At 35.5% G+C, this 13,453-nt stretch overlaps 1 protein-coding gene across 2 annotated transcripts in view; it reads right to left on the reverse strand.

The window, feature by feature from the left end:
- The window catches only part of LOC106880237 (cilia- and flagella-associated protein 36), a 29,148-nt gene that overhangs the window by 6,510 nt on the left and 9,185 nt on the right, over positions 1-13,453 (reverse strand). Inside the window, exons 2-6 of one of the 2 annotated variants that reach the window (XM_014930100.2) lie at positions 10,007-10,053; positions 7,203-7,313; positions 5,632-5,837; positions 1,564-1,693; positions 118-204 (exon numbers count right to left, since the gene is read on the reverse strand). In XM_014930100.2, the coding sequence (XP_014785586.1) occupies positions 118-204; positions 1,564-1,693; positions 5,632-5,837; positions 7,203-7,313; positions 10,007-10,053 (581 nt within the window). Of the gene's footprint in view, positions 1-117; positions 205-1,563; positions 1,694-5,631; positions 5,838-7,202; positions 7,314-10,006; positions 10,072-13,453 lie in introns of both variants that reach the window. The other variant, XM_014930099.2, reaches the window with a different exon arrangement.

A 13,453-nucleotide genomic window follows, 5' to 3' on the forward strand; every position in this document is an offset into this window, starting at 1 on the left:
ATATATATATATATATATATATAAATGTATGTATATACTATTTCACTTAGGCATAGTGATACTAATAACCTGGTGTTAAAACTCAGTATATATATGCTTCAGAACAAGTTTCATTACTTTAGAAGTTTCTACATCTTGTTCTTCAGTCTCCACATCTTCAGAATCTTCATCACTTTTAGCATCAGTCGTCAGATTCATCATTGCCTGTATAATAATGATATAATAATGATACAACATTTAGAACTTCATTGCAACACTTTACAATGAATGGCTTTTTTTATTATTAACCATTAAATTTCTAGAGTCTCTAATGCTGGAGACACCGGGTCTAAAATCAAAGGAAAATGGGGAATATTATAGAAACAGGAGGAAATAACTCATAAATACATAAATAATGAATGATGTTTGTAAAACCTGTAATATGTAGGATGTCTCAAATACACACTCTTTGTTTTAGTATCCATTTCTCCATTTTTCCATATTTACATGTATAAGATTTGTTGAGGTGCATATTAAATTATATAATTACTTTGATAAATATATTTAGAAAATGATTATCATCAATGCCACTTTTGGCTAAGTTAGCTCATTACTGAGTAAAAAGCCTTCCTTTTAGATTTCTCTACAAATTATGAGCTGATCATTATTGTGTAATATATTGCAGTTTATCTTTGCATTGCACATTTGCTAACTCTTGATCTTTTTTTCATATTCTACTTTCTCAAAAAAAATGTCTATCAAATGACAATATTTTGGAAGTTCATTATCCATTCATAGAACATAATCAAGGGATATTGACTAATACCAAAGCTGGATAGGGTAAGCACCAGCACATCTATTTACTATATACAACAGCCAGAAAAAATACCAATTCAATTTTCTTTCCATACCTCAGAATGCTGAACCTTACAAAGGAGATGGCAGAGGACTGAGATATGTGGCACATTGCTGCACTCAAGAAGACCTACCTACCACAAGAGAATTGAGATCCTAAAACCAAGGTACCACATAAAAAGCATTGGTGAGTGCTGGTGCCACATAAAAAGCACTGGTGCTGGTGCCACATAAAAAAAACTCCCAGTACACTCTGTAGAGTGATTGATGTCAGAAAGAGAATCCCACCATAGAAACCAAGCTAAAACAGACTATGGAATCTGGTGTGGCCCCTAGCCATTCTAGTTCCTGTCAAGCCATCTAACCCATGCCAGCATGGACAACGGAAATTAAATGTTATTATTGATGATGATGATGATGAGCTCTGAGTAACCATAACATTACCAACTATTTTTTTTCTAACAAAAATCTCACATGATTGGTACTTAATTCCAGTTTCAGTAACTGTAAGTGGACGAGAAACATATTTCCACAAGGAAAGGATGGTAGTTATTGCAGGAAAGACTTCCAAAGAGTTCAGGCATTTATTTCTAGTTAAAATATGATATAAAAAGATTTTCTGTTCAAAGTTAGCTGGCATGACCTCGCATGCTATGATCTAGTAGTCTGTTAAGATATCTCCTATCACTGATTTAATATTATGTCCACAGTTAGGAATGGTTCATTTACCTGCTGCAATTCTTCCCTCTTTCTGTTTTTCTCTTCAGCCAACAGCACTGCTTCATCCTCAGTCATAGACAAAATATCTTTAATCTTCAAATTGCACTCACTCAGTAGATCATTGTTTTTCTTGGTTTCACTGTAAAACAAACATTAGAGGCAAAGAAGCACTCATTTTAATTGCTTCATATATATATATGCATTTGTGTGTGTGTGTGTATACATACATGCATGTATATCTGTATGTATGTATTATGTATGTATGTATGTATGTATGTATGCATGTATGTATGTTTGCAGATGTGTGAATCTGTTAAAAGACACCTGGAAACATTTTGTTTTTCTGTCAGTTGAATTAGTAATACAGTATGAATTATACATATATTGATATCGCCATACTAAACTGCATCTCTGAACTCAGATACTTGGCTCCTGTGAGAAAAAAAATCTTACACACACACACATACAGGAAGTAAAAGTAAGAGACAGGTATATATTTAGGCACACACGCATGGGTACATACATCCATACATGCACGCATACATATGCACACACACACGCACACATGTTTACAGTAGCTAAGATATTTTATGTAAACTATAGTAAACAGTATTTACTTGCTGAATAATAATTCAGAACTAAAGAGAATAACAAAAGTTTCAGAAGGAGTTTAACTACTTATCCAAAATTGTGTAAGCTGTGTGAGCATGTGTTAATCTTTATATATGCCATAAATATTTAAGAAATAACTACACACACACACACAATGCATAGAAAAATGCTTCTACAGTCAGGGCCATCTTGGTAGCATTATAGGCATCTGAGCAAATCAGTGTACTGGGCCCTTTTATGCTTTTACTTGTTTAAGTCAGTTGACTGTGGCCATACTGGAGCACCACCTTGAAGGGTTTTAAGTCGAATCAACCCCAGGACTTATTTTTTTAAACCTAGTACTTATTCTATTGGTCTCTTTTGCCAAACCACTCAGTTACAGGGACATAAACACACCAGCACCAGTTGTCAAGTAATGATAGGGAGACAAATACAGACACAAAGACACACACACACACACACATATATATCAGGTCATCCCATAAGTTCTGTCCGATTTTACCTTTTTTAAAATTGAATGAAATTTAATAGTATTTTAGAATGTCTAATGGAATTAAAAATTATTTTTATGCATTTGTGTATATTTAAACTAATGAAATATTTTACAGAATAATAGAATTAAAATTTCTTTGATTAAAATCTTTTCTAACATGGAAGTATCCAAAGAGCATTTGAGGCACATAATGCTTAATGAGTACAAAAAAGGAAACTTTGCAGCTGAAGTGACTCGAAACATACGCTCAGTTTATGGGAAAGAATGCTTGAATGAAAGAATTTGCAGAAGATGGTTTGCAAAATTCAGAAGTGGAGATTTCAGCCTTGAAGATGAAGATCGAACAGGATGTCCAGTTGAGTTTGATGATAAGCTCTTTGAGGCATTACTTCAAGAAAATCTGCATTATGAGTTGAAGTATTGGCAATAAAGCTTAGTTCAAACCATACAACTGTTCATCGTCATCTTCAACAACTTGGAAAGGTTCCTAAGCTTGGAAAATGGGTGCCTCATGAATTGTCTGAAAGCAACTGCAAATCCTGAGTTGACATCTGCTCTTCTCTCCATTCTTGTGAACTCATTTCATCCTTTTTGGATAGACTTGTGACTAGTGACGAAAAATGGATCTTCTATCGAAATGTTAAACGTCGTAAACAGCAGCTTGGTAAAAGGGAAAAAGCTCAACCACAACCGAGAAGGGAACTTCATGAGAAAAAGGTTCTTCTCTCTATCTGGTAGGATTGCAAAGGAATAATTCACTTTGAATTGTTACCACCTAATGCAACAATCAATGCTCAAGTCTACTGTCAGCAATTTGAGTGTTTGAACCAAGCTTTGAAGAAAAAAAGACCTGTTTAGTGAATCAAAAAGGAGTGATGTTTCATCAGGACAATGCGCGACCCCACACTGCAAAGATCACATCACAGAAGATCGAAGAGCTTGGTTGGGAAAAAGTTCCTCATCCACCTTATTCTCTTGACCTTGCTCCTTCAGACTACTATTTGTTTCGTAGTTTACAAAATCATTTGGGGGACATAACTTTCACAAGCCAGGAGGAGGTCGAAACAGACATTTCAGAGTTCTTCGCTTTAAAACCAAAAGAGTTTTACATTGATGAGATTAAAAAGCTTGTAAATAGATGGAAGGAAGTCATAGATAATCAGGGAAGGTACATTGATGATTAAATTTCAATTAAATATAACATTTGATCACTTGCTTTCTTTATTCAAAATTCGGACAGAACTTATGAGATGACCTGATATATATATATATATATATATACATATACGACAAGCTTCTTTCGGTTTCCATCTACCAAATCCACTCTGAAGGCTTTGGTTGACCTGAAGCTGTAGTAGAAGACACTTGTCAAAGGTGCCATGCAGTGGGACTGAACCCAGAACCATGTGGTTGAGAAGCAAGCTTCTTACCACATAGCCATGCCATAGCAAACCATAACATACAAAGTTTAAAATTAGGTCCTAGACTTGTGGAGCCCCTGGGCAATTGCTCAGTTTGCAACATGCCTTTAGACAGTACTGTCTATAATAGATTTCAACTAAAGGCTTATCATTTGGTAATCTTGTGCCGTATCTATGTGGCTATTATGTAGCTACAGTCTTGCATCAGATCTATTATATTCCTATCATCCAATATTATGTCTATATGGCTATTATGTTTGTTATCATTCTCACTCTCCACCTAAATGTGTGTAGCTATATAACTCCTCTACAACAAAAACTTACCCAATCCCAACCTCTTCCCTCATACCTTAACCCTCCATTTAACATACAGACACAACATCCACCATCCCTGGGTTTGTTGACTTGCAATATATATGGCAGCCTCAATAGTGCCAGTGGAATGCAAAGAGTATCCAGTACGTACTGTAAAGTGGTTGGAATTAGAAAAGGTATGCAGCTGTTGAAACTATGCCAAAGCAGACACTGGAATATGATGCAGTCCTTAATTCAATATTCAATGGTCCTTGTCAAACTGTCCAATCTGCTTGGAACATGGATATTAAATGATGATGGTGATAAATCCAATATCTCTACAGCTATACTGTTTATCATGCAATATCATAAACACATGGTTATTATATTATTTACATTATTTACATTTGACGGATATTTGGTCTCATCTTGTTTGTTATTAACACAACGTTTCGGCTGATATACCCTCCAGCCTTCGTCAGGTATCTTGGGGAAATTTCAAACCTGGGCTCTCATTTCTAAGGTATTTTTTAATGTTATTATTATTATTATTATTCAGGTCACTGTCTGGAATCGAACTCGGAATCTTCAGGTTACGAGTGCAGGCTATTAACCCCAAGATTTCGAGTTCGATTCCAGGCAGTGACCTGAATAATAATAATAATAATAATAATAATAATAATAATAATAATAATAATAACATCGAAAAATACCTTAGGAATGAGAACCCAAGTTTGAAATTTCCCGAAGACACCTGATGAAGGTTGGAGGGTATATCGGCATGACAAGGAATGTTACAGGTATCTAGGGGTGGATGAAAATATATCAATGGTGCAGGCATGGCTGTGTGGTAAGAAGTTCACTTCCCAACCACACATGATTCTGGGTTCACTCCCACTGCATGGTACCTTGGGAAAGTGTCTTCTAGTATAGCCTCAGGCCAACCAAAGCCTTGGGAGTGGATTTGGTAGATGGAAACTAGCTCCCCCACCCCAAATTTCAGGTCTTGTGCCTATTGTATTATTATCATTATTATTATTATCATTATTGTTATTATTATTATTATTATTATTATTAGTAGTAGTAGTAGTAGTAGTAGTAGTAGTAGTAGTAGTAGTAGTAGTAGTAGTATCATCATCATCATCATCATCATTATTACTTTTATTATTATTATTATTATTATTATTATTATTATTATTATTATTATTATTATCCAACTTTCTCCTGAAATTCATGTTTCATGTGGAGATTACTCACCTAATAACAGCTTCCATGATCGGAAGTTCATCTTTTGGCATAGTGCTCTCCTTGCCCACCTCAACAGAGAGCAATGCATTTGGAATACAGTCAATGGATTGGAAAATCAGCAGAATGGCCTGTTGCTGCAGCTCCAGGTTCTTTTGCACCATCAGTTGTATGAAGATGTCATAATTTTCACTGGCCAACACTTGTTCCAGTAAACCCTGGTGAAGGAAACAGGGGGAGACAGAAAGGAAAATACAGATTACATGAGATATATGAAAAAATACCTAATAAGTAATCTCTTCTCTTGGCATGTGTGTGTGTGTGTGTGTGTGTGTGTGTGTGTACAAATATAGCTTTACCTTTTATCTTTTACTTGTTTCAGTCATTAGAGTGTGGCCATGCTGGAGCACCACCTTGAAGTCTTTTCAGTTGAATGAATTGACTCCAGTACTTTTGTTTTAAAGCCTGGTACTTGTTCTACAGGTCACTTTTTGCTGAACTGCTAAGTCATAGTAATATAAACACACCAACAGTGGTTATCAAGTAGTGGTGGTGGTGGGGGGACAGACACAGACACACATACACACGTGCATGCACACACGCATATGAAGTGCATGCACACATACACACACACAACGGATTTCTTTCAGTTTCTGTCTACCAGATCCACTCACAAGTCTTTGGTCAGCCTGAGGCTATAACAGAAGATACTTGCCCAAGGTGTCATGCAGTGGGAGTGAACCTGGAACCATGTGGTTTGGAAACAAGCTTCTTACCGCACAGCCATACCTGCTTATTTTGTAATAGTATTTATATGTTAAGAAACATCAACACCTTTTATTGTACATCTACGACTAACATGTTTATTGACAGTGTTTCACTGCAGTCATTGGACATCAGCAACAACATTGTTATTATTTCTTAAATTTCCATAAAATTTCAAGGTAGGAAGTGTATGATTGGTAAAATGACTAGTTTCTTTCAGTTTCTACCTATCAGATCCACTAACAAGGTTTTGGTTGACCTAAGGCTTATAGTAGAAGACATTTGCCCAAGGTGTCATACAGTGGGAGTAAACCTGGAAGCATGAGGTTAGGAAGCAAGCTTCTTACCACACAACAACACTACACACACACACTCCTTTACTTGTTTCACTTGTTTAACTGAGACTATGCAGGACATCACTTTAAAGAGTTTTAGTGGCACAAACCAACCCCAGGACTTATATTTTAAAGGCTTGTATTTATTTTATCAGTCTCTTTTAGCTGAACCACTGAGTTACAGGAACAAAACAAACCAGCACTAGTTATCAAGCAATGAAGACACACGCACACAGACAAATGCAAAGACAGACACACATATTGGTAGTAATAATCCAGATAGTCAAAAGAAATGACTGAATTGCTCTTTAATTTATTTGCACACTTTGTAAAATGGTTGGTGTTAGAAATGACACCCAGCTGTAGAAACTAATCCAAAACAGACTATGAGACCTTGTGCAGCCACTGGCCTTGCTAGTTCCTGACAAGTCACCCAGCCCATACCAGCATGGAAAATAGATGTAAAATGTTGATGATGATTACCTGAAATATTACACGTATGTCCTCCTTGCTGTGCAGTCTTGTAAGTGCTGTCATGATATCATTGTGAGACAACCCTGAATCAGCTCGGAAGCCTTCTAACAGTGAAGCTATCTGAAATGAAAGAAGTGCAAGATTTTGGGTTATTTTATACAGACAACTGGGAAGTGAGCTGGCAGAATCATTAAGGTGTCAGACGAAATACCTTGGGGTATTTGTTCTGGCTTTTTAAATTCTGAGCTCAAATCGTATTGAGGTCAGCTTTGCATTTCATCCTGTTAGGGTTGATAAAATAAACTTCCAGTCAAATATTGGGGTTGATGGCATCAACTTATCCCAGCCCCTCGAAATTGCTACCCTTGTGTCTAAATCAGAAACCATTATATACAGACAGTGAGAGTGCAGCTGACTAAGATGATTGATTCCCAGACAACCATCTAAGATGTCATCAATCCATATTCTGTCACTGGCATTGATAATATCCAAGGCCAGCATGATTAATTTTCATATGGTTCCTTAATTCCTCTTACATCTCCACCCCCTGCTAACTATATAGATTTGTCACTTTATACTGAGTTCAAATTGTGTAGATCAACTTTACCTGTCATTCTTCCAAGAACAATAAAATAAATGCCAGATATATTCTATCATGATTCAAATTTTGTGGTTCTCAACCAAAGTTAAGAACAACTACTACTAATACTACTACTATTAAAAAGCCAATACTAAGTGTGTGGAATTTGGTTGAGGTACTCCCAACTAATTCACATGTAAATTCCATAATGTCCTTTTTGCCCTGAATATATTTCACTCAAAATCTTAAAAAATGCAAAGTTATTTTATAATATATATTTTGTAATTTGTATTGAAAGTAAATTAAAAAATGATTGTAGGCAATGTTGATTAATTAAAAATTAATCCCCCCCACCACCACAGAAGTATTATGCCAGATGCTCTTAACCATTTTTTTACCTAGGAACCCCCTTGATTCCTATTTTACTCAACTGGATTCCCATAACCATTCAATGTATATAGAAAAAATCCTACTGTAATTTTATAATTAAATATATTATTTCTTTATTGCCCATAGGGGGCTAAACATAGGGGGGACAAACAAGGACAGACAAAGGATTAAGTTGATAACATCAATCCCAGTGTGTAACTGGTACTTATTTAATCAACCCCAAAAGGATGAAAGGCAAAGTTGACCTCGGCGGAATTTGAACTCAGAACCTAATGGCAGACAAAATACCGCTAAGCACTTCTCCCGGAGTGCTAACAGTTCTACCAGCTCACCGCCCTTTATAATTAAATATTATTAGGAATTGTATGAAAAAATTGTTAAAATATTTTGTGTATTTTACATGGACCTTCATGGGCCATAAAGACCCTAGTTGAGAACCACTGTATAATGCCATCATCATCATAAGCATAATTATTATCATCATTTTATGTACATTTTTCCATGCTGTCATGGTGTGACAGGTTTAGCCTCAAAGAAACCTATGATCAAAGGTGATCCATCCATGACTATTGTATCTTGTTTTCAGACTAATTGTTATCTATATAATCTTCCTTTTTTAAGACAGTAAGAATTGAGCCCCTAAAACCAAGGTGCCATGTAAAAGCATTGGTGTGGGTGCTAACGCCATGTAAAAAGCACTGGTGCTGGTGCCATATAAAAAGCATTGGTGTTGGTACATGTAAAAAGCACCCAGTACACTCTGTAAAGTGTTTGGCATTAGGAACGGTATCCAGCCATAGAAACTAATCCAAGACAGATTAGGGAATCCTGGTGTGGCACCTGACATTGTCAGTTCCTGTCAAGCCATCCAACCCATGTCAGTATGGAAAACAGATGTTAAATGTTGATAATGATAAGGTGAGATTTGAGGGAGATTTGAGGGAGATATGACTGCTAGCAAATAAAAAAAAAGAAAAGAATGCAAATCATTTGAGCAGTGTCGAAACTGTATTAGTTTCATCAGTAGATTCCTTTGTCTTTTAAATATAGAAAGATTTATAAAGTTTACAGGGAAATGGTATTGTTCTAAGTATGTGTTTCATTTATTTAACCTATGTTTTTAAAAATCGATACATTTCCTATGATGGGTTTTCTTTTAACTTTTGTAGATTTCTTTTAAAGGAATGATATTCTTTATTAGATCTTATTCATGTAATAGGCAGCGAGCAGGCAGAATTGTTAGCAGAATTGTTAGCAGGTTGGACAAAATACTTAGCAGCATTTCTTGCAACTCTGTTCTGAGCTCAAATACAACCTTTCCTTGTTTAGGAGGTTGATCAAAATAAGTACCAATTGAATACTGGAGTTGAGGTAATTGACTATCTCCTTCCCTCAAAATTCTAGCAAGTTGGCTTTGAACAGATTCCTTTGACAACTTGAAATAAATATCAGCCAAATATTTAGAGTTGATTACAATGATTACATGCCTACACCTGTATCAAAGTTGGAAATCATTATTATTAGATATAGAGAAGTGATAAGCTGGCAGAACCGTTATCACACCAGACAAAATGCTTAGTGGTATTTCATCTATCTTTATGTTCTGAGCTCAAATTATGCTGAGGTTGACTTTGCCTTTCATCCTTTTGGAATTAATAAAATAAGTACCAGTCAAGTACTGTGGTTGATGAAATCAACTTCCCCATCCCCTCAAAAACTGCTGGCCCTGTGCCAGAATTTGAAACATACAATATTTTAATTAAAGGCCTAAATGAATGTCAGTAGATAGCTTATGACAGAGCAAAAATATCCCATAAAGATTATAAAAAATTTGGTAACTTACCAGTTGTTGATACTCTGTAAATATTTTCCTGTATTCTGGATTATCTTCTGTTGAAGACCCAAACACTAACATATGATAGATTATGTTAATAAGTAAATAATGAATTCTTAACAATGGTTTCTGTCCATCCATCCATACCAAACATACATACCATACCATACCATACCATACCATGCATACATACATACATTACAAACATTCTACACAATACATAAATTCATACATACATCACATTATCACAAGTTTCTCACCAGGAAGTGGTTCTAAACTTACTCAAGTCATGTTACTGCTCTTTAGGAATACCTTACTGCTATTCTCAGAGAATACTCTTAATGAGAGTTTTTGATTGAAGATTTCATATAAAATTTAATTATTTCTTGAAATGAGAATGTTATTTTGGCTATCAATGAGAACTTCATTAGTGCTCTTATATACAGATTGCTTTCTACTATCAAATACAGTTTCACTGTTGCTGCTTTCAGACAAGATATTTCTACTTCTGCTGTCAAGGAGAATTTCATTCTGAATGATTTTAGTGAATTCACAAATTTTTTTCAGTCTTGGGGTGGGGGGGAGAGTTTACAGTTTCATTTTACTTCTCTCTGCAAAACCTTGATAATTAAATGTGTTTTTTGTTACTGCTTTTTTTTCTGAGTTGAACATATTTTTGTAAGGAAAAGAGGTTTAGGCAATTAAAAATACCCCAGTATAAGACTGCTACGTATTTTTATTGACCCCAGATTTATGATAACTTACATTAAGTTTAGCAAGTTTTGAACTCAGAAAAAATAAGGCACCCACCAATGTAAATGCAATAATGAACAAGTAAATAAAAAGGTGCAGGCATGGCTGTGTGGTAAGAAGCTTGCTTCCCAACTACATAGTTCCAGGTTCAATGCTACTGTGTAGCACTTTGGGCAAGTCTCTTCTACTATAGCCTTAGGCCAACCAAGTTGAAGTGGATTTTATAGGCGAAAACTGAAAGAAGCTCATTATATGAGTATGTGTGTGTGTGTGTGTGTGTGTGTGTGTGTGTGTTTGTGTCTGTGCCCCCCCCCCCTCCACCACTTGATAACCAGTGTTGGTATGTTTATGTCTCCGTAACTTAGTGGTTGAACAAAAAGAGACTGACAGGTTTAAATAAAAATGTACTGAGGTCAATTCGGTTGACTGCAGGGCTGCAGTCTAACAACAGAAATAAGGAAAAGATAAACTCTACAGAAGTAGAACTATATGTATTTAGTTTCATTGTAGTATTAGGTTCCATGGAAGCCTTTTCAGCATCTTGTGATAAGAATTGCATTAAAGTAGGGCACAAGAGAATTAAGAGAGTGGCTTGGCTTTAAAAACATCAACTGAAGTGTGCAGGAGACAACTGTATTGGTTTGGTCATGTGATGTGATGGTAGTGGTAAAGTTGATTAGAAGAGAACCAGGCTCTGAATAAAATTACTTGCAAGATGCCTGTATTCTATGGTAAGGTCTGTCTTTCATCTGTTGTAGCTAGAGAGATTGTGATGATGGAATCTTGCACTTTATGAAAACACTTTCCTTTTTCTTTTTATTCTCCATCATTATTGGAAGATGTCATGTAGTCGTGGAGCTTATTCCAGTTTTCCTATTAAAGTTTTTGATAACATAATTCTTCAGTTTGGATACTAAGCTAGTTCAGTGTAGATGTTACCTATTGGAAGATCTGAACATTTCAGATGGAAGCTTTGCTAACTAAACTGAACACCAGTGAAATTCACCAAACAATGGTAGCTAAAATAGGAAATAACTGACACAACACCAATGATGGATCATGTGTCATTGACCTTTCAACTAGTAAGCTACCGAAAAAATCCTAGAAGCATTAAATTCTGTTCACTAACAACTTCTTGGTGGAGTGGAGATAACAGCTGCAAAACAGAAATATGAATATGTCAAAGGGCTCTCATATAGATGCTTAGTTTTGGTTTGATGCCATTAAACAGAGGAGACCAAAAACTGCTTCTTGGATAAAATGCTATTTTATTGTAGGTAACACATTTAACTAAACTGTTACCTAGTTCCCTACAGCTAGGTACACTAAGGTATCTGGAATTAAGTACTGCAAAAAATAAAACAAAACATGGGTTTGATTTTGAAGACCTGTGATCTGGTATACTTTGAAATATACATTTAATAAATAGGATGAATTTTTAGCCATTGCTGTGATATGTAATTGAATATACTTTGACAAATGTTAAATGTATTTTGTATTTCTCTGGGGACAGAAAAAGAGGCACTGGAATCTCTTTAGCAACTGCACACCCACTCTTGTCCCTGGAGAGAGATATAACATAGTGCTTATTTATAGCCAGTAAATATGACTGTACCAATTTGGTTAGTCCAAGCTGCGAAAATCATGTTTGTGCTGAGTACGTAGTCATAGAAAATTATTTAATTATTGATGCTCTAAACAGCATGTGCTTAAAGCCCCAATAATTAAATAATTGATTATAAGCCAGTGAAAACACTATTTATGCACATTGGAAAACCGATTTTGTGAAGTTATATTTTGTAGTGAAAAACAGCCATAAGTTATATCTTTTACTGCAGATTGACAAATGAAAGTGTGTTGGTTTTCAAAAGACCTCAATTGAAACCAAGCTAAGCCAAGCCAACCCCTGTTTTCTGTCTACAGAGAGATAAAGAAAGGGAGATATGTTTACATTTGTTCAATCAATTAACATCACAGCAACAGCTAAAAACTTGTGCTGTTTAATGTATATGTCGAGATAAAATCTGTACATGGGACTGGCGAATATAAGTCGTCAATATACAAAGACAAAGTGAAAAAGAAAGAAGGGAGGAAAAATTTTCAATAGTCATTGACAACTATTGAAAAGGTAGCAAGATGCAATGGAAATTTTAGAAAAATATAAATAAGTAAATGAGTGGAAATCGAACAGGTGAGTGTGTTAAGTAATAAGCCACTGAAAGAGAATGACTCTCCCCAGACACAATAAAATATTCTTCAAGACAAGAATTCACATAAAGAATCTTGCAAACCATGTGTTCATCCATGTGTTCAAAGTTTAGATCTCACAAGGTTTCACTTTGCTTTCATCATTTGGAAGTCAATAAAATAGCTAGCAGTATGGTATTATTTGATCCTTTCACCTGCACGATTTTCAATAAGAAAAAAAAAAAACTCAGATTTTTTGCATGGAATCAAGTACCTTGACCTCCTAATATGCTGCAAACCCCTTATTTTTGTTTGGAATAAAAAGTGTGTGTGTGTGTAGGGCCAGACACCCCCCTCCATATCTCGGAATCATGAGAAATTTTTTTTTTTATCATTGAATGAATTCCGGCAACCTTCTAATATGCTACAAAACCCATGTTTGGATCTGGAAAACGGGGTGGGGTGAGGTGGAAGCTTCGGAAATTCAACCCCACCCCCACCTCCATTGATCTTTTT

This window comes from Octopus bimaculoides, chromosome 11 (assembly GCF_001194135.2).
Source record: "Octopus bimaculoides isolate UCB-OBI-ISO-001 chromosome 11, ASM119413v2, whole genome shotgun sequence".
NCBI classification, from domain to species: Eukaryota; Metazoa; Mollusca; class Cephalopoda; order Octopoda; family Octopodidae; genus Octopus; species Octopus bimaculoides.